Source organism: Dreissena polymorpha, chromosome 3 (genome assembly GCF_020536995.1).
Source record: "Dreissena polymorpha isolate Duluth1 chromosome 3, UMN_Dpol_1.0, whole genome shotgun sequence".
Classification (NCBI taxonomy): Eukaryota; Metazoa; Mollusca; class Bivalvia; order Myida; family Dreissenidae; genus Dreissena; species Dreissena polymorpha.
Window position 1 is genome coordinate 67,729,473 of NC_068357.1, and position 22,464 is coordinate 67,751,936.

Consider the following 22,464-nt stretch of genomic DNA (forward strand, 5'->3'; position numbering starts at 1 on the left):
TGTATATATAATGAAATTGACACGAATCCTCCGCAATTGATGCACCATGAAACCAGTGTATTTATAATTGGAATTTGAAACAGTCAAAGTGTAAATGACGTTCCAATTGCGTGTACATTCAATATTTCAAACGAGTGACTAAGATATTCAAGTATGGTCAGCATTTCTTAAACATGTTTATTTGCAGTTTAAGTTTTGAAAGACTCACATTTCAGAATCAGAGGAGCTATGACTGTTTCACAAGGGGATCTTGGCCTAGAATTTATAACTGGTTTATTATGAAATCTTCGCATTTTTAATGGATTGTGCTATATATGTTATTTGTTTTTTATGAATCGTACAATGTCAATGACCAAATTATCACTATTATATAAGCATACTATCTTTTGCCGGCTACTCCGTTTTTAAGCACGTTAATTCATTTTTATCATCGATAAAGAGGACATTTTGTAAGGTTGTCAATGCGTATGACAATTATCTATCACGTTATTAATGACAATTGTTCTTGTCATAAAGGTACAACAAGCCTTAAGATGAATTTAGGGAAAAAAAATCTTTAAACCGTTTTAATTTGTAGAACTGATAGAATTAATTTCAACCACGATACTCAGGCTTATAATGACATAAGAATTGAAAATCTGATATTTGAGTATACGTCTGAAAAGAAACATATGAAGTGCCCATCAACTTCCAATACTTGCATAAATACGGTTTACAGATAGCACATCTAGTGGTTCATACATAAGAGAGAATGTTCATTGACTCAAGATTTTTTGTAAATTGATTTCATATAAGTATGCTGAAGAAACCAAATAATAAGCATGCTTCCTTTACAGAAAAGTTGTAGACATTGAATCGATCGTTGGCAATTGAATTCGTGCGTAAACGCAGTTTGATTAATAATAAATTATATTGACATCTTACAATTTATTGTAACCTTTTATTTGAAATCTGATTGGATAATAAATTAGGTATTAATAACAAATAGTTCTGTTTCGATTGTGTAATTAATTAATTAATTCAGACAACACATTACTGTGCAATATAATGGGATAATGAGTATGCATAGTAATGAATTCTTAACAATTCAGCATTCATTTAACTATTAAACAAGGAACCATGATGAGAAAATGTGTGTAGACTATTACTCGCAACAAGGAAACAAGTCAAATGTTGGCAGATTGTTAAGGAGCAGGTTTTCGTATAGCATACACGGCTATTGAAATCCCAAATTGTGCGTGTTAATCTTCGATCTTTATGATACATTTTCAGCTTCACATGTATTTAATAAAATTCAAGCTAGTATTGCTTATAATGTTTTTAATACATGGTAAGTGGTTTCATACAACGCCAATGTGAATAGACACATTATAAATTTGGTATTTTATCATCACTAGCCTTCATAGAACTATTCGTAATGTTAAATACAGTGCAAAATGCGGAACTTAACAACCATTTTTATTTTCTTTTATAATGTTTGTGTGTTAAACATCCTCAACTGTCCTTTATGGTTATCTAGTCCATTTGTCATGAAAACCGCTATACGCATTGTCGAGAGTCGGTAAAATATATATGCAAGTTAATCATTGTAAGTGACGGAAATTCACACGGTTCAACTCTATTGGGAACTAACCGGAAATTGAAACACTCAACAGTTATACCATTATGTTGATGCATTAATGACTTATCTTTTCGAGACGAGTGTGTTTTGTTTGCGAAGAAATTTCTGTAGACTGGGTTCAATTCACTGTTTTTGTAAATGTTTTTCTTGGCAGCAAGAAAAGTATGAAATCAAATCAATACTATTGTAACAACAGTTATTAGCACATTGTTGTTGTTAAAATTCTAAGGGAATGACAACTGAATTTGTTCACAATGAAGTGAAAGCAAGATGACAGTCACTTCGTCAGTTCATTTTATCTTTTATTATCATGTTTCAATAAATGTGACTTTCAATTTTGCTTGATAATGTAAATGGTATCGCTGTTCTATTTATGTTTAATTTAATCGCCACTTACTGTGGAAGTGGTTTTATTGATTAATTTGCTTGCGCAATCGGTTTATGGAAGAACATCGAAGCTTACGTAAAATAAGATTGGTAATTAAATATATTCAGATTCACAAAACATATCAACCTACTTAAACAATTTTGCAGTATTACATGTTACGTTTAATTGATAGGAAATGCATCTATTTTAGAGACTACACGAGATACAATTGTGCAGCAAATGAATTGCATTTATACCCAATATACGTAAAACCCATGGCGTATTCAAAACCAGTACTTCCACTTAGCTTTACATGACATTTCTTAGATTACGTGATTATTCCACAATTTGCATGTATTATTTAATAACGTTTGGTTGATTCGATTCAACTCATAATGTTCCCCATCTGTGCATAAAGCACGAGTCATGCAAAAATGCAGCAGCTACAAGTGTTCATGACACATTCATGTTTTACAAAAAGTAACTTTCCATTTATTAAATTATAAGATGGCCAAGCTTTTTTACATGATTTGTTTCGTCACAAACATCTTAAATCAACAAAAGCAACTGAAAGTGTTTGTAATTTATAAAGCCTTTGTATACACTTGGAGACTTTTCTGACGCATTATTCTTCAAACTTGAATATCTCTGTTAGGAGTTAAGATTTTGAAATAAAATTTTTAATGTGATCATTTGACTACATGCTGATGAAGCTCATGATAAAATCATTCATCCGTGACGATTGGCCGTTTTAGCATATAGGGGATGTATAATTTAGTATTTTTCACGTGCAAATGGTGAACCGCAAAACTATTCGAAATTATTTTAATGTCATCATTTAAGGTGGGTTCCTTTAACGTAAGAAAAAGTCTCCAAGTGTATGTGTGCAAAGAACAATAGTCTTGATATCATTTAAACAAACACGTAATAAGGTGGATCTCGAATGTTCGAATCAGACATTTCCGTTTCTGTAATAATGTTAAACTTTAGGTGTCAATGATTATTATAATTATATCCAAATTAAAAAATAGCAATAGTTGTCGAAGGACAGTGCGGTCGACTTTCTCATTCTTGTCAGAGTTTATTGTTTTGTGTTTAATAAAACTGTTTTGTTAGTATGTAATTTGTTCACTCTTTTGAATATTGCAAATTATTATACGAGACACATATACCTTCATTTTAAATTTAAACCTTTTTCCCATTTTTTTTCAAAGTGGACTTGAATGTTGACATTGACCTAGATGCACACACTTGAAATGAAGTTTTTATAGTATGTATATGTGCTTATTAACCATTAGCTAAATACGTTATCGAGATATACAGCACAAAGAATTTTTCTATTATGTTAAGTAACAGTAACATTACTCTAAATCACACTCATCATATGTTTAATCCCTGGTGATAAGGAAACCATTTATACAGTTTCATTAACATTGATTAATTTGCTTCCAGTACAAACATTTCTTTAATACTAACCTATCTAATACTAACAATTACCTTTGCCTTGATCCCACATATCCAATATGCGACCGGATCCAACATTCCCAATATCCAACTTGAGCCCACATACCCAATATCGCCCCGTTGGCGCAAAAAGGTACCATGCTCCTTCTAATTTTATTGTCGCATGGTACCTTTTTTGCACCAACAGGCGATATGCAACTGGATCCCATATACCCAATATGCAACTGAATCCCACATACTCAATAAGCAATGCCTTGACATATATTGATATAAGGCATTTATATAAATTGTTGTAAGAGAATAATTAAATTTTGTATTAAATTGTTTAGCGGAAACCATTTATATATCTATATTTAGATTTCTGCAATCTCAAATGACGTTTTGATGCACCGCATCTATGTTGAAGGCGGACAATAATTTATAAAACTTGTGTTTCTTTGTGGAAACCATTTTTTCATTTTAAGTAATAGTGACACTTTACATTTACCTCATGCATCAGAATCGACGTCATACCAAACCTGTAAAAACACTAAAACAGCAGGTGAAGCACAAATAAAAAAAATGAGATCTATGAATCTGAATTATTTAATACTTGGGAATAACCATCAGAAAAAGCGACACATTGATCACAGATATAGCTCTCTCCGTATTATTGGACAACTGATCTGTAAATAAGATAATTGAATATTAATGCTTATTCGCACGCGTTTCTTATCTGGCTTATTGACCGTGGTGGTGAGTTGGGAATATTGCAGCGGGGAGGGGGGATACTTATAAGATGTTGCGAACCTCGAATAATTATATGGATAAACAATAATCGATGTAGATGATTGTGAGTCACGAAATATAATGAACAAGTTGATCAGGGTGTAGGATCACGTGACTTATGGGGTTAACAATTATACGCTTATGTAAAAAACACACACGTAAGTGATGATTGCTTTCAAATAAATGTTAAAAAAACATTTTTTCTTAAGAATTGTAACTAGTGCATAAAAGACAGTTTTTGCTGCTTTTACAAACTATGTGAACCCCGTTGATCCTGCACCCTGTTATTGTATAAACGAAGTTTGAATTGCATGTCCTTTATTGAAGGCGTGTCACCAATTTCCATTCAATAAGATACAGAATTAAAGCACATGCATTTAACAAACTGCAATTTAAACAACTGGGCTTACTGCTATATCTTAAAAATTCATTGGACGATATCTTATAAATATTGTGCCGAAGTGAATGCATAGATAATTGAATCACAAAATCCTGCCAACGTCTTGTGGTAAGGCCGACATTTAGTTTAGCAGTATATGTATACGATTCAACATAATATATTTGTAAATTGCTGCGTAACATTTACTATAGATACTTCTTCTTTTATTTAAATCTTCTAAGTTACCTGATTGTTCAAAACTGCTACCTCGACGTAAATTGGTGAACAATTGCGCAAAATATATGGGACTATAATACTGTTGTTTTATTATCCGTTAAATATTTAATTTTGTTCCTCAAGTTAATGTGTGAATTTCCATTTTCGGATGTTGATGTATGAACGCACGTCCTTTCAAGTTCAACAGTGATTTCCCTAGGCTGAGATTATATTTTCCTTGTTTCACCCTCATGCCAAAACTAATATCTAAAGAAACGTATTTCACTTAAAATACTTCGACGCCTCGTTGCACGTGAACCGGAATGTTCATATTTTTGAACGGGGAAATAAAAACAAATATTTCTTTAAACATTTGATGCTCGTATAAAACACATTATCATATTTGTTGTTTATAAAGTAAGTGTCGAACTAATTTTTCCGCGCAAGTTTAGCACTTACATGTCCAACAAGCGCGTTTTGTATTTTATGTGAATATTTGTTCGCGTTTAATTATATTTTATGTTAGCGTTTGCAATTTTTACATATTTGATTGAGTCAAAATACTTTACAAAATCGAAGAATATCACAGAGATTGGTATTAACAGTATTATTACTCGATAAACCTCTTGATGAGATATGCTTGCAACGTTTAATTATTAATAGTATATTTACTTTTCACAGCAAGATGGCAGATGAGATGATGGGGATTATGATTGAAATGGACTCAAATGTCGTTTTGTTTCCTAGTTTTTCTTTTCATGATATGAAATAAACGGTTTAGTTGGAACCATTCCGTGGGTTAGGAATGCATTTTTTTGTATTCAAATAATTAGTTTGCATCATAGGAGTGAACGAACGCTAAACACAGTCTTTCCCCGTATATATTCCATTCTTTTTTATAAAATATAAATCAATTTATATTTATCCATACTGGATACGAAACTGAGTAAAAGACAGAAGAGAAAGAAAATTACAACCGTCTATACATGTTTGATCGAATTGTAAACTGAAGATTCGGTAAACGAGGAGCGGGTTGTGTTTAAAAATCAAACCAATAGTATTTCGGTAAAAATGAAGCTTCTTACTAAGCGTGTATGTACTTATAATTATCCTGTTGTTGTTTGTTATTATTTTTTCGCAATGACCCAATGCATGTAAAATAATTTATCTCTAAATAATGTTCTTAACGAAAAATATTATGTAAATAAATTAAACTGCAATTTATGTAACGTAAATGCCATTTTCCTGCACCCAGTGTTTTTAATTTACAAACGATCATTTTTAGGATTGGAAGAATGTTCAATCAATTTGGCGATGTATGAAAATGTGTCGAAGGAGAAGGCCCTGATAAAATGCCTTCTGGAGCGATACATGCTATACACTACGGTTGGCAGACCTGTCACAAACACCTCTGACATTATCTCTGTAGACTTTGGACTGAGTCTGATTCAGATAATGAATGTGGACGAGAAGAACCAGGTCCTGGAGACGAATGTTTGGTATACATACGTAAGTATTCTATGATGTTATACATACGTAAGTAGTCTATGATGTTATACATACGTAAGTATTCTATGATGTTATACATACGTAAGTATTCTATGATGCTTGAATAGTATGTAATATATTATTCATATTTTATTTTTTTAAATTACGTCCGACGTCATTAAAGTCAGCGCAACACAATACACGATACTAGTATACATTTCTTAGCAATGGTGACAAACAGGTTTTCGCCATCTTCTGTCGATCCAGCGTCGAGATTTGTTTCGAAAACTTAAGTCGAAAGCATTGTGATTTCACACTGCGTTGTTTGTCTGACACAGTGGTTCGTGGCCAAGGCTTCAAAATAGTTTAAGACTTAACACTTAACATTTAGAATATTCTTCGTCGGTTTAGTTTTCGTCAAGCTTAATATCTATATTTTATATATTAAACCTCTGAACTCATGTAACCTTTCAAAATAAAACTGTTGTCATTAAGAGGAATACATGGCATTCAATTGTTAAGAATTTGTCTTGCTCGCGATTAAATTATTATGTTTCAAAAGCAGTACATTAAACTAACTTGCTGTGGCTATAGAGCGAAAAACAAAATCAATATTTAGATAACTTTGAGCGATCACGCATAAACGTTCAGTACAATATTCGAACATATTCTAAATAACGTTTCAATCCGTTACAGCAATGGAAGGACGCGCTGTTGACGTGGGATCCAAAGCAATTCGATGATATCAGCAAAATCATGGTTTCCCCGGACGATATCTGGCTTCCGGATATTGTGTTATACAATTTGTAAGTCGCAATAATAGAGTTTATTGGGATCACAATATTCAGGCTGTTCGTACATTCTATAAGAATACAAACATTCTATACAGAAATCATAATACACAACACTTTGATGAATAACAAACCTAGAATAAAAATAATCCTATTTAAAAAAATCAAAGAACATAGATTTTATACAATACCAAATACTTTGTTGTTTGTACAGTCGAACACGCATTCACGACATGTAAACTGTTTCGGGTAACACAATTGTCCTAGAGATGCAATGTTTACTAAACCATAACTTATTATAAACCATACATCAGGTATCCACGCTAGAAAAAATCGCATAAAGCAAAAACTCTCTTAAGCTGTGTATCTATCTTCTGTGGAGGTAACTTGATACATAATAAACATAAATGTTTTGATTAGCGTCATCGTTATAATACAATGTATATGATGCTTAATATTTGCTAGTAGTTTTAAATGAACCAGATATAAGCCGTACCACGACAAAACTTGTAAAAGCCAAACATAATGTTTTTGATCCAACTAACTTAGGATAAAAAAGTAGGGTCGGCAAAACTGTTTTCATTCTTTATTTTGAAACAAAAGCTTTTTAAATTTTCATGATGTTTAATGGCAAAAATCGTACACATATCTGTTAAGGGTGTGTCTTGAAAAAATGTTCGTGAATTTCATGTAACTTTAGCTAATATAGCCAAATATAGTTACATGATCGAAAAATTAACCTGGACTTTCAAAAAAAACAATAGCTTTTATATTTTGCTTAAAGTCCTCGGGTTGGTTGAAACAAATGTCATTTGAATTTAGGACTCTGTCACATTCGTAACGTCGTTAACAAAGGCATTTTCAATGTTATTTTTGTGCAAACAATACATACATGTTGTTGTCACAGCGACGTAGAACGCAGAGCATTGGTGATTATTAAGCTTAGCAATCAATAACAACATGCATTTACATTTTTAATATATAATTCGAATTTAATTACTTGAATACAGTTTTTTACAATCGCTGACTCTGTTCGATGAATGTTTAATGTTTCATTGAACTGATCAGTTTAAGATATCCAACATCAACGCTACGTATACAGTTTTTGTCAATCGCTGACTCTCTTCGATGAATGTTTTATTTTAATGTAACAACTTACAGTTTCGATAATTGTTGAACTAATTGTTTGCATATCCCCATGTCACTTTCTGACAGCGCCGATTCCCGGCTTAAAGAGCAGCGATCTGCGTTAGTGAATATCTTCAGTGATGGAACCATTCTTTGGATGCCACAGGCTATTTTAAAGAGTACCTGTGCATTCAACACTAAATATTTTCCGTTCGATGAAAACGAATGTCATCTAAAATTTGGGTCATGGACTCATGATGGGACCAAAATGGACTTGAAATTTTTCGATGGCAAAGAACAGTTGATGGTTGATGACTTTGTGCCAGGAAATGAATGGGATATAATAGGTAACAGAGCGGAAAGGAATGTTAAGCTGTACGAGTGCTGCAAAGAAACTCCTTTCTTAGACCTTATGTTCTACATGCGCCTGAAACGCAGGACGGCTTTTTACGGATTCATAGTGTTAATCCCTTGTGCTTTGCTCTCGTGTCTGACGCTGGTTATCTTCTGGGTTCCGCCTGAAGCTCCCGCTAAACTGATGCTTGGTGAGACTTTGCACTAATATATTTACTTTGTATATCAAATGAATGCATGAGATGTGAATTGTATTTGTTGCATGTTTCAATGGGCGTTTTTTTCCACGCTGTTAAGCATGTCGCGTTGCAATAAATTCCTTGTAAAAGTACGTTTCATATATAGCTTAAAACAACATATAGTGTACGTCGTATTTGTAGTGTGGTATGTCTCACGTTTTTGGCAAGTATTTCAGTATTAATATACCATCACAATTGACCACTCGCCAAATTATCGATCGTTCCGCCCATATATTCACGACGTGTAGTGATTAGAAAACTCCGACAAGCAGATCGCAATGATAGCGGATTAGGCGAGTGAAATACTATATTTGTAACTAAATTTGTAACAATGTATCATGCTATTTTCTACAATATAAATTGTTAAAGCTGCACACTAAACTAAACTCCTTTGTAAAACTTTAATACAATCATAAATGCTTTAGAGAGAAATGGCGTAATCAAAATAAATGAGTGAACGACAGACTGACTATCAGAAACGTTTCATATACATATTATAGGGAGTTGAATAAAAATCCGTTGTAAAAATGAGCATTTATTTCATTTTAATTTTGAATTTGTATTAAACAGCCTTACAGTGTATCCGCAGGCTATTAATATAATTTAAAAAAAAAATGAAAATAGTGTTATTAAATGCAAATGACGCATCTATATCCTTATGTTTTTTTTTGTTTATTAAAAATGTTTCGATCTTTGTTTTTTTATTTTTAAAAGGCACCGATTCTTTTTTATTTATATATAAATTACATTTTGATTGGAACCATAATTAAATATAGGCCTAATTTCGTGGTTTCATTAACAGATAGTCTGATATGCATTTTATTTCATGTATTTTTAATGCGAACCAGTTACATTTCACCATCGAAAAAATGAAATGTTGGTATTGCAGTGCTGTTCACGAACATTCGAATGGAATATATTAAGCATATGATGCATTTGTTTATTTATAACAAGATAAACCATATATGTTCATTGCAATGTTCACATTTCTCCCCGTATCAATATATGTTGTATTAGAAATGTTGTTGCTGTTGTATTATAAGCCGTACATTTTACACTTGAAGTCATTAAAGCTGGCTTAGACGCGTTGAAATCACCTTTTTGCTGTTTTTACTTTAGTTAAAACAATATTTAAGCTTACAATTTATAATAATTTCCCTTGTTTATGATCCACATAAAATAAATATATAATTGGAAATCATTCAAGTAATTAAATTGTTCTCTTTTCTGTGTACAGTACCTAACAATGCCTTAATGTTTCTTAATTCTGAGATCCGCGAAACATACTGTCATTTATTATTTATCGACATTTACGGTGTGATTATTAATAAGCACGTGTGGCAATTATTATGTTGCCTAAACTGATTAATTATATTGTGCATTCAACGGTTTAACACGTTTTATAGAACACACAGCTGTTGTGGTCAAACTATGTATTGTGTTTGTTTTCACATTACTCGTTCACATGTACAAGAAATAAAGGTAAAAAAATGACCTTTTATAAAGTATATATAGCACCTACAATTTTGAATAATGATCAAACAGTAATTATCAGGAATTTGATATAAAATATGTGTAAACTCTTAAAAACTACGTCCATTCCATATGTACGACACGCTTTGTTTGTCGGAAATAATGGCGACCAGATAAGCGTTGCTGAGGGGTGTGTGAAAAACCGATATCTGATTGGCTGATTTGAAAATTTGTTTGACAGGTGGCGACTGGTTAATTGACGAATCCATTGTTTGAATGTCGTCCATTGAGTGTAGGAAACTGACGTCTGCATTTTTTAGCTTCATAATGTTGCCTTCCTGTGCATTGCTTTCATGCTTGAATTTGACAATATTCTGGGTTCCGCCAAAATTACCTTCTAAATTTTGTAGGTTACTCAAAACTACTATCATGTTTAAATTGTCATATTGTCTTCTTTTCATATCGCATACCAAAACATGTATATAATTATGTTACAGTTCCCATCTTAAGATAATATTTTGCATCTTTAGATATTTTAAAATAACGTCTTTCTTCGGAAGAAAAAAATGGAATATACACGCTTCCAAAAGATAATAAAACAACGAGATATTTACCATCGAAAATAATCGGAGCGTTAAAAACGAAACAAACGGTTGCGTTTCTCACTTAACAGACCAATGTGCACAAATCAGAAACAGACAAGCAAACAAAAATCTCTACTATGAGAAATATCGTCTGTCAACTTAGTTGTTACATATCACGATGATTTTGATCTCGTTGTTAACGTTGTTATCGTCATTTGTGTTTGTTGTAAGGGTGTTACAAAATGCAATTTCTTGATGTGACTCAAGTTCATTTCAGAAATGTGTATGTTACTCCTTAAAAACAAACATTTCTACAGACTAGCATGAAACTGACTTTTTGTCGTGAATTTTATTCACTCACAGTTTTTTCCAACAGCGCAGATGATCGCCTGAAGAAACATCGCACCAATTTGTTACATAGAAAAGCGGTCCAATTACTGTTTGCATGATCATAGCATGTTAAGAAAACACCCAATGTTACTAAAGTTTTCCATATTTTCTTTTTCCTTTCCTTGATAATTAATTTTTATATTGTTATTACACTCTTTTACACTTGTATTTTACACTCTTTGAATCTGCGTAAAAGCAGTCATGTAACACTTCGAGTAGAAATGAAGTCATGTAAAAAGTAATCTAGTTTTTTTTTTTAAGTTAAGGCAGACATTACAAACAGGAAACAAAAAGTCATACGAGTCATCAAAACCTGGTTTGATGCGGCGATTCATTTGGAGACTATTTGACAGTTTGAAATAATTAAATGACCAAAACATGTCCATTTCTGGGGTGGTTTGCTTGGTCATCGAATTCATCGAAATGTTTTGATTACAAACATTTGCTATTCGACAGAAACGGCTATTCAGTAAAAGGCGAATTGAAAGGCTACGATTCAAAAATGTCTTAGCCGGAATAGCTGTGTCTATTAATTCTAAATTGTTTTTACCATGTGCAGCAACTTTGATACCATCAAGAGATCCGAAATAATACAAATGCTTATTTCATATAATTTGAAAGACATAATTTGATTTAATATGCATAATTTGCATATTGGCAGCAATATGAAAATGCGATTCAAGTGTGCTGAGTGTCAGATAACAGTTGAGGACAAGACTATATTATTGGAAGTAAATCTTATATGCTCTTCATTATTTACCTTAATACTTTTTTTATTCACATAGATTAAATATATGCGTTCTTCTCCATGCAAATGTGATCTTTTACCGTTTAACGCAAAACGTGATTTCTTCTCAAACTGTTTTTGTCTTATTAAGATATTTTGTTTTACTTGTCAAATGTCATTGTTAATGATGACATTATAATATTGTAATGCATGAACATGTATTCATCAAATTTTATAATTCTATGAAATTTCACACAATTAAAAAGAATACATTGTTCACTGAATTTTTTTGAACTTACATATTGCTTATGATAGTGATCTAATTTGTTCATTTTTTCAGGAATGAACATCTTCATGGCTTTTTTCCTTCTTCTGGTTGTTTTGTCTAAATCTACGCCAAAAGCAGCGGAGTCTATACCGTTAATTGGTAGGTATAAAAAAACAGATACGAACTTTGAATTGATGTTTTCATGTATAAGAAGTTCAGTTATATCAGGATGAATACTAATACACGAATATTGTTGTATCCAATAATTTGATATAAAAACGTTCTTATTGAACAATACTGTATCAAAGCGTATACTTGAGAATGCAATTCTGAAATAAGATCATTACAAATATTTCCATTTGTGTAATTATTTTTATAAAATGTAAATAACCATTGAATTGTACTATATTTCTTTTCGTGTTTTCATACCTATTATACAAGTGGTCTGTTTTAGTGATGTTTATATAATTTAAAAGGTCAATAATTTTATATTTTGACTCAATATTTTGAATTATCTGAAAGTTCCATAATATATCAAGAAAGAACATGTTAATACTAATGTTGTCTTATTTAAACCCGCACGTTTTTGCCTTGTCAAACGCGTTATCAATTGGCCATTCAGGTTTTCAAATAAAACATTGATTGACTGCTATTTAACATTAAGACCTGAAAAGTGTCCAGGCATACCGTCACTTACGTCTTTATCTATTCATGTGCAATCTGATATGGAAAGCACATTGATCGTGTTAATTTAACTCTAGGTGCATATTTCTGTCTGTCTATGGTGATGATCACCATGTCAACCGTCTTAGCAACGGTGGTCGCCAACATGTTCTTCAGAGGAGTCAGGCTCAACAGGGCGCCAAAGTGGCTTCGAATGGCAAGTACACGAATCGCTTCCCTTCTGACCTTATATATTAGATGAAATGAGAAATATTGTATTAGTTTAAACCTATATATTTAAGCCCGATTGCATCAAAAGCCTAAGGCTTATTTAAACGCTCTCGAGTCCGTTTCCTGGGCATAGAACCAGTACTTGGTGTATTTGGGGGAGATCTTAAGAACGCTTCCACGGTGTATTGTTGTTTTATTCATATATAATATATTGTATTTATTCTCAATAAACAAATCATCATGTTTTTTTCTGATGATGATCATATAAAAAGGGTTTAGTTTTGTATGAATGACTAAAGATATACAAAGCTGTACCAAGTTATAAAAAAATCTTATTTTTTATGAATCCGGTATATATTCATACACATATTTTACACAGAAATGATACCTATAATGAGTCGATAGGAAAAACGCCTTGTTAGATCGTATAAATGCGATTGACTTTGCATATTTCGTAATGCGTATTTACTCTCGACCTGGTATTGTAAATGCTACCATACAATAACATTGATAAAATGTAAGACATACATGTAATACATTTAGTTAAAAGAGATTGCATGCATCTATTAATGTTTTTCTTTCATAATCAGCCTATTTGTCATTTATTTCATTTCTGCGGTATCTCTTTAATGACATGTCTTATTTAGACTTTTCTTATTTATAGTGATGTCAGAACTGAGTATTACTGAGTTGGCGTAAATCTTCTGGCGTTAATAACCATCGCGCCTGTTATCAGTATCGCCTCATTTCTAATTTCAACAGAACTGCTCGCTTTATCACAATGTAATATAGAAAGAACGCGTATCTCAAATATTTTTCATGAAACAGAAATATACTTACACTTAGGGGAAATTGAATTTGTATACGTTATTTAAACAATATTAATCTTTGATAGGATAATAGAATTAGTTGTAACAGAAGCCTTGCGTTAGCAAAGCATTGGAGAGGTAAGCAACAAAACTAGAAAGCATAAATTTACGTTAAGATACGATTTTTATGTAGCCTGAATGCATTTATTTCTAGCTACTACTTTATATATATTTTTTAACAAGTAATGGTGTACGCAATGCACGTCAGTAAATTGAAACGTCATCTTTGTCCCCATGACTGTTCAACAGTAGTGATCCGTACATATATCCGAAACTTTTTCTCAAAAAACATTTTTAGTGATAAAAATTTAGTTATTCCACCCCCACTCCACGCCAGCCAACTTGCACAGAGAACTATCAGTTATTATCTTCAAGAACCAAAAACCTGCAATAAAACGTTATGCACTAATACTGATAGATTTAAATTAGCATTTACAGTTATGTTTGGGATATCAAATATATTAGATCAACTTTTGTTCAGCTGATGATTGACGGGATTGCACGCATACTGTGTTTGAGGAAGGATCTTATAGAAAACGAACCGTCAAAACCTGTACATGCAAACAAAAACAACTATGCATACCACTCAACTACGAAAACTATCGCCTGCGAAATGGTGTACTCGGAAGCGCAACTCCTAGACAACGGTCGAGAAAACCGCAACCAAAACTTCGAAATGTCTTCAAAAGAAGACGTACAACAGAATGGCATATTTCTTGGCGACGACATTCACGAGATCACGTTTTCTCCAAACCTTTCCGACGATATTAGATTTATAAGGGAAGAGTTGGAACAAGTCCGCAACAAAAAGGCCAAAGTGGATCAGAAGGAAAAATGTCTGCGAGAATGGAAGGTCATATGTTGTGTCACTGACCGGGTGTTCTTTATATGCTATCTTCTGATAAACATAATAGGCATCGCGGTAATAATTTTTTGAAAAATATGTTTATATATGGTGTTTGTTTGACCATTACTTAAAGGGGCCTTTTCACAGATTTTGGCATGTATTGCAGTTTGTCATTGAATGCTTTATATTGATAAATGTAAACATTGGATGTAAAAAGCTACAGTAAAAATAACAAGAATAAAAACAAAGAAAAAAAAAACACCCTCAACTGGGCTCGAACCAATGACCACTGCAGTAAAAGTCTATCGCTTACACTACTCGGCTATAAGTCTATCGCTATCCGTGCTCTTACGATGACTGATGTATTTTATACTTTATATAAGCAATCATCGTAGTATCACCAAATATAACGACAGCAACAGAACTCTCAAAATTATTCAATCGTTTCGCGTTGCAACGCTTTATAATTTTCAGGATTTTAAATCGCCAAAGATGCATTTAATGGATATTTTAGAGCACGGTAAATGTTCAGTATTACTGTTTCCTCATAAATATAATAACTACACCGAAAATTTGCGAATCTCAAATATTTCTTTTAATTTTGTCAAATGGACAAAACGTGAAAAGGCCCCTTAAAAAAGCAATACTTTTATTTCTTCCTCACCTCACACACAACGGGTTTTTACAATTGTTTCGACAATAATGATACTGCACTGTATATATATATATATATATATATATATATATATATATATATATATATATATATATATATATATATATATATATATATATATTACTTTTTTATATTTTATCTGTATACAAATAGTATCATTAATCTGTTACACACATGGTAACCCGTACGTTTTTAAAAGCAAATCTGGGATCATTGTACGTGAAGCATTTTGTGTATGTATGAAATATTTAGTTAGATTTTCAATGCGGTTAATGGTTTCTTGTCTAAATGTTGTGTTATATAAAGATTTGTTTAATATTTACTTGCAAGGCATAAACAGTTTGTGTTTCCAATAACCCGAACGAACATTTGTGTTCCCTAGCGAGCCTAAACAATTCAGGAAGAGTGCTTCCGTTGAGTTTTTGTACATTCGGACACATTTGCTAAATAGGCGCTAGAAAAAGTATAATAGACATTTCGAAGTTTTTTGAAATTTCATCTCCCTATTAAAGTGTGAAATAAGTCGTATTTGGTGACCAAAAAAAGCAGATGTGCCGAATAACCTACCTTTATTGTTCGGAATTGTTAGTGGAAATAAGGAAAACAAGTTTTGGACTTCAACAAATGTTGATTCACAAATTTCTCCGTTATTTATAATTTTATGAAATAGAATATTCATTATGTGAATAATATGATGTACACTTAATTTATTTGTATTGTTTTATCAGTTACACGTAGAGTGTCTGTTGTTGTGTTAATATAAAATAATAATGTAATCATTAAGCGTTGCTTTGTTACGAATATCTGTGAAGTTATTATGGAAACAATTTGTTTAGGAACGTTTTACAGTCAACACGATTGTATTATACAAAGAAAACGGAAAACCAACACCCCGAAAATGTGTCTTTTTTTCCACATGTTAAGTATACTGGAACCAGTATATTGTCCTATATCATCATTATTATAAAAACGATATTACGTATCAGCTAAACCTGCAGTAGACGAACACAAATGCGCAATTGTAACGTATATGTAACATATTCAACCAAGAAACATAACACCTAAACATAGACGACGCCCCTTGACGACACTTGAATTTACAACCTGATGGCTGAACGACCACTTGCCTCGTTGCTAAAATAATTGCTCATTTAACTATAGGGAATATTGTTTACATTATAAAATATGCGTAATATTAAAACATGAATCGAAGAAATATCATTTCATTGTTTTAACTTAACATGAATTGTGCAAACGCCAATTGAATATAACAAGCACGTTTGAGATATGTTCTTATAATTTTTGTTATCTTCCGCTGTTCAAAACAAAACAAAACAATGTAAACCTTCTTCAACGAATGGGGAACTGTAAATTAAGAATAAAAGTCGGAGGGATCTAACGTCTTGCCACTGGAGTCTACGTATGATAATCTTGATAAACGTTTTCGTTACATTCAAACTGTGTTCACAAGAAAGACGAATATTTTATTTATATTTCTCCATAACTGGTCAGAATGCATTTTTTATAAACATAGTTCAAATGTGTTTTGTCTGATAATAATTAGTGCTTCCAAAACCTATTTTAGACAGCGCTGCTTTAATAGATTCGTAGTTCTTAGCAACGGACTAAAAAGACACTAGTTCACAACACACTGATAGTCCCGTGTAACAATGCATATCAAAGACACATGTGTCGCCACTTCATATTTTATTTGTAAGCAAAATAAATCACAGAAAAGTTGCGTTTTTTATGAAGTAAAAACAATCACTTTATACCAACAACAAGTGTATTTCTTTGTATCAACAACATATATATATCCATTGGGTTATACGAAAAGTTGAATATTACTAACGCAATGTCATTAGTTATTTCTGAGTTAAACACGGTGAAAAACAGTCAAACGCTATCTTGTAAACATGACACGTCTAAATAAAGATGCACATATTATGCCGCTGTAAAACCCAAGTACCTCTATATGTTCTTATAATTTTTGTTATCTTCCGCTGTTCAAAACAAAACAAAACAATGTAAACCTTCTTCAACGAATGGGAAACTGTAAATTAAGAATAAAAGTCGGAGGGATCTAACGTCTTGCCACTGGAGTCTACGTATGATAATCTTGATAAACGTTTTCGTTACATTCAAACCGTGTTCACAAGAAAGACGAATGTTTTATTTATATTTCGCCATAACTGGTCAGAATGCATTTTTTATAAACATAGTTCAAATGTGTTTTGTCTGATAATAATTAGTGCTTCCAAAACCTATTTTAGACAGCGCTGCTTTAATAGATTCGTAGTTCTTAGCAACGGACTAAAAAGACACTAGTTCACAACACACTGATAGTCCCGTGTAACAATGCATATCAAAGACACATGTGTCGCCACTTCATATTTTATTTGTAAGCAAAATAAATCACAGAAAAGGTGCGTTTTTTATGAAGTAAAAACAATCACTTTATACCAACAACAAGTGTATTTCTTTGTATCAACAACATATATATATCCATTGGGTTATACGAAAAGTTGAATATTACTAACGCAATGTCATTAGTTATTTCTGAGTTAAACACGGTGAAAAACAGTCAAACGCTATCTTGTAAACATGACACGTCTAAATAAAGATGCACATATTATGCCGCTGTATAACCCAAGTACCTCTATATAGAACACTTCTTCTGTCTTCTGGTTACCATTGATATATCGGCTATATGATAGGTGCTTAAAATACTATACGTAATGCTTGCCAAAGCATACTGTGTGTTTGTGATGGTGTGCTGTACGTTTGTTTTGGAATGATGTGTGTTTGTGATAGTATGCTGTCTGTTTGTTTTGCAATATTGTTTGTTTGTGATGATATACTGAGTGTTTGCTGTGCGTTTGTCATGGTATGCTGTATGTCTGTTATGTTAGGCTGTGTGTTTGGTGTACTATCTTTCAGGTTTATCTAACATGATGTAATTTTCATTCGCTACGGCATTAGTAATTTACATTTGAAACACTCGGTACTTGTCAAAGATATAATGGTTACATCACACAAAGAACGTACCCTTCACGTGATTTAATAATTAAAACCGTTTTCCAATTTTCAGTCACTCCGCTAGCACATAATAACTTCAAGAATATTGATGTGTTATCTTCGGATCTTAAACAGTCCATCCCCTTGCCTGCCTATGAATAAATCACGCATTGATTAGAGGTGTGCAAATAAGTGAAATATTTTAACGCAGACAACTCAATAAAAACCTGTAAGCGCTATTAAAAAATGTGTGATGCATGCAACCACCACTATCGATAATCTGGGCCTATACTGTTTAGAAAATATATAAAAGTCATCCTTTTTGTATATTGATTTGGTTTTCCCCAACCACTGATACTATCAGGTAGGTAGTCTACTTACAGTTCTTACGAACAGTAATGTCTTCAAAAATTTGGGCACTGCTGTCGGAGATGTGCGTTTTCATTTGAAACAAAACTTTATAGCAACCAATCAGACTCCATAAACTCTATCAAGAGAGAAATTCTTGCTCTTTTGCACCCTTTTCATATCAAAGCAATGGTTAATATGGCAAATATTACTCACACACTTTGTATGGGTAATTTAATACAATAATATGATTATTTTTAATGTTTGATTGGAAGAGTAAAATTAAATACGCAGATCGATCATGTTAAAACGTATTAGTCACACTTGAGAAACATCGACCTTTTTTAAATTGTCAACATTGATGGTTGGAATATCATACAATACATAACAACGTACAGATTGAGCGTTAACGATAATTACGCGATTAAGTATTTCGTAGATGCAAGTTAACCTTTAAAGGTGCGCAAAGATGGCCTTATATCGCTCACCGTTTAAATTGGGTGTAGCCAGTTTCGAAAAAAGGGGGTTTGATGACAACACAGTTTTTTTCAACATAAAACCATATCGATTATAAAAGAATATCAGTTACATTTTTACTGTTATTATGCTTTTGTATTTAATAAAAGACATTGAGGTCCCTCGGTGAAGAGGCGTGTATTTACGAAAATACGTAGAGAACCATTTGACGACGGAACACACCATATATAAATCCATTGACCTTTTAGTTTTAATGAACAAGATTTTATGTGTTCTAAAATGTTAACATCTTTTTTTAATCTCCGTTTACATAAATTCGCAGCGGAACGGAACACTTTGAATAATATTGAGAGGGTCATAGACGGATAATTCACTAATATTTCCGTTTAAATATGCCTAGCAATTGGAAGATGATATCGTTGGAATGGAAAGTTTACGGACGACTGGTGAAGCACCATGTATGTCGACCAAAAAGGCGGGTACATAACTACCGTAAATGAAATGTAAATTATGTTAGCGACAGTAAATTGTATTGGATACTCAGCTTAAGTCTGCGATTTCGCGACTCCATCCGTAGCTTACTTGTTTTTCTTCGTTTCTCATGCCATCGCCAGTCGTTTCAGGACAGGCATGATTGTCATGATCATACCTTTTTAAAAATACATTAACAACTACACATGGTATTACTGAATGATTGAAACACGAAAGAACAATGGTACATCATCAAATTATGAAAGTATTGAATTAATAAATGTCGGGGCTTCATAGATCCTTTTAATATTACCCAGATGTATTATACATGTAGATTAATATGGTTTACATTTTGAATTCATGGAAATATACGACTAACGATATCTTATCGGACACTTTCATGTAAAAATAGAAGCTCTTTCGTTTTGTGCAATGCGTAAAGTTGAGGCAGACCTTCGAACTTAAACGTTAACTTTAGTTTTTTCCTTTAAGACTTCGCCAACCAACCTATTGTACATCTCGGTATTGGTAAAATGGTGTTTCAAATTGAGTAAATCAAATTTCATATACAAATTGCTCTGCAAAAATTGAATATTACAGACATAATAAATTCCAATGCAGAAGATCGTTTTTATTTTACTTATGATCGGTGGTTCTATAATTTGCATAATAAACGAAATAACGCATACACGATAAAAATCACAACATTATTACCTAAGCGTTGTTACTTTTTATCTGACGTCACAGCACCGCCTGTATTTTCTTCTGATTTGCACGAGCCAAAATATTTATAACCGATTAAGTGTTTAACTGTTTATTAATCGGTTGTGACCATGTGTATCAAATTTAGATCGCATACGCTGGCTTATGAATGATCCTTTTTCGAATACGAAAACGCTCTTATGTGTGTGTTTATGTATTTAAGTTGTATGTGGATGACTTTTCCACCTCTTGATTTTATATTGATTAAATCATCTTTCAAGGAGCTTTACCGAAGCGAAAACAATAATCATTAAATCATTTTGGTATGTGACATAAGATTATGGTTATTTAAAAACATTTGTCCATTAAGGCTACAAAAAACACTATAGAATGGTTGTGCTTAAATGATATTTTGTTTACTGAGATGTATGTAAATACTTAAATTGTCTGTTTGTAAGGTATTATTTCAAATGAAAAACATATGTTTTCAGGAAATGCCATTCGTCGTTAAGGTATTGGGTTTCAACCAGTCTGACACTTTTATACCTCGTGTATTTAACAAAATGAAATATATTGATATCGCCGTCACGCATTTTCGACCTGTAATCATTTGATCCGACAATGCCAACACAAACTAATGTAGGAAATAAACAAGACGTCCTGATTCTTTTATCGCTGTACAGAGTAATGATCTGAATAATTTGCATCGATCCACTAACATTTACATGTCATGGGCATTTTATACGGTTAAACTGTAAATTTTTAATTATAGGAACACACTCTGTTATCACAACTAAATTAAATAATCTTTGCAAATTGGCAAAATGACAAAAATACATAACGTTGTCTATAAAAAATCACCACGCTTATAACATGATTATTCTGTGCATGCTCTGAGACGATCATTATCTTTAGCAGTATCAAGCCATTGCAAAGGACAATATGATTTCGAATGTTATAGCTGAAGTTATTTATGAATCACACCTTTGTCGTTTGGGAAAAAGCTATCGTTTGATGCAATACAATACAAATGTATTCCGTGTGTTTGCCTTTAAAAATAAATATTAAAATAAAGTGGTATGTGTTTGCCAGAGGAATGTGTCACCAGTTTTGTCGGCTATAAGTGTTTAATTGGTAAAATATTATCAACTGAAATCTCACCTTGCAGAGTGTTATACAGAACAGATCGTATAATAATAAATAAAGGATATTTGTTGGATTCGGTGGATTATCGATTTTATTCCACGAGTGATCATAGAAAATAATATTTTCACGAGTGGCGCAGCAACCAGTGAAAATATATATTTTCTATGATCACGAGTGAATTAAAATCGATATTCCACCGAATCGAACAATTTTTTTTATTTATTTTATGCTTTTTTGCACAGTTTATATACATTGTTAAAGAGTGTAACTAAAGAATTTCGCTGGGATAATGACGTCATTTCGTCAAACAGTGAAAATGATAAGTTTTAATTCATTGATATTTCTCTATAAACCACCGGAAAGCATAAAATAAACAACAATTACAATTGTATTTGAATATCAGTAAGCTTTTAAGTAAAAAATACACATACATTATGAAGTTATAAGTGATGCGTACGGGAGCACATGGTTTGTGTGATCGAACCCCACCAGTCGTATGGATCGCGATACGATCTGTGCACGATCGAAATTGCAGCAAATGAGCAAATAACTCGTTAACAATCGTTATAAACCTCGTCCTAAAGTGCTGCATGCGTGATTCGTTCATTCGGAAACCCCAAAAGAAATTGTCGTAGGTCAGCGGAGAAGAGCATGATGAAAGAGAACTGGAGCTTGGGCAGGTTACATATATCGTAAAGGAACCTTCTATATTGGCACCAGTTGATGAAGTCTTATGCGCAAATGAGCCGCGAAGAGGAT

At 32.5% G+C, this 22,464-nt stretch overlaps 1 protein-coding gene across 1 annotated transcript; it reads left to right on the forward strand.

Moving 5' to 3' along the window:
• The first annotated feature begins 6,129 nt into the window (after window positions 1–6,129).
• Window positions 6,130–15,531, forward strand: LOC127872307 (neuronal acetylcholine receptor subunit alpha-2-like). The gene is made up of 6 exons (XM_052415635.1): window positions 6,130–6,324; window positions 7,000–7,109; window positions 8,310–8,767; window positions 12,330–12,416; window positions 13,019–13,137; window positions 14,502–15,531. The coding sequence occupies exons 1-6, from the start codon at window positions 6,130–6,132 to the stop codon at window positions 14,955–14,957; spliced, it is 1,425 nt and encodes a 474-aa protein (XP_052271595.1). The 3' UTR covers window positions 14,958–15,531.
• The last annotated feature ends 6,933 nt before the right edge of the window (window positions 15,532–22,464 follow it).

Excerpts from the sequence above, each read along its gene's own strand:
- LOC127872307 (XM_052415635.1), top strand. The coding sequence starts at position 6,130 with ATGTATGAAAATGTGTCGAAGGAGAAGGCCCTGATAAAATGCCTTCTG. Across the intron at positions 12,417-13,018 it reads GGAGTCTATACCGTTAATTG|GTGCATATTTCTGTCTGTCT; the intron begins GTAGGTATAAAA and ends ATTTAACTCTAG. Across the intron at positions 13,138-14,501 it reads CGCCAAAGTGGCTTCGAATG|CTGATGATTGACGGGATTGC; the intron begins GCAAGTACACGA and ends ACTTTTGTTCAG.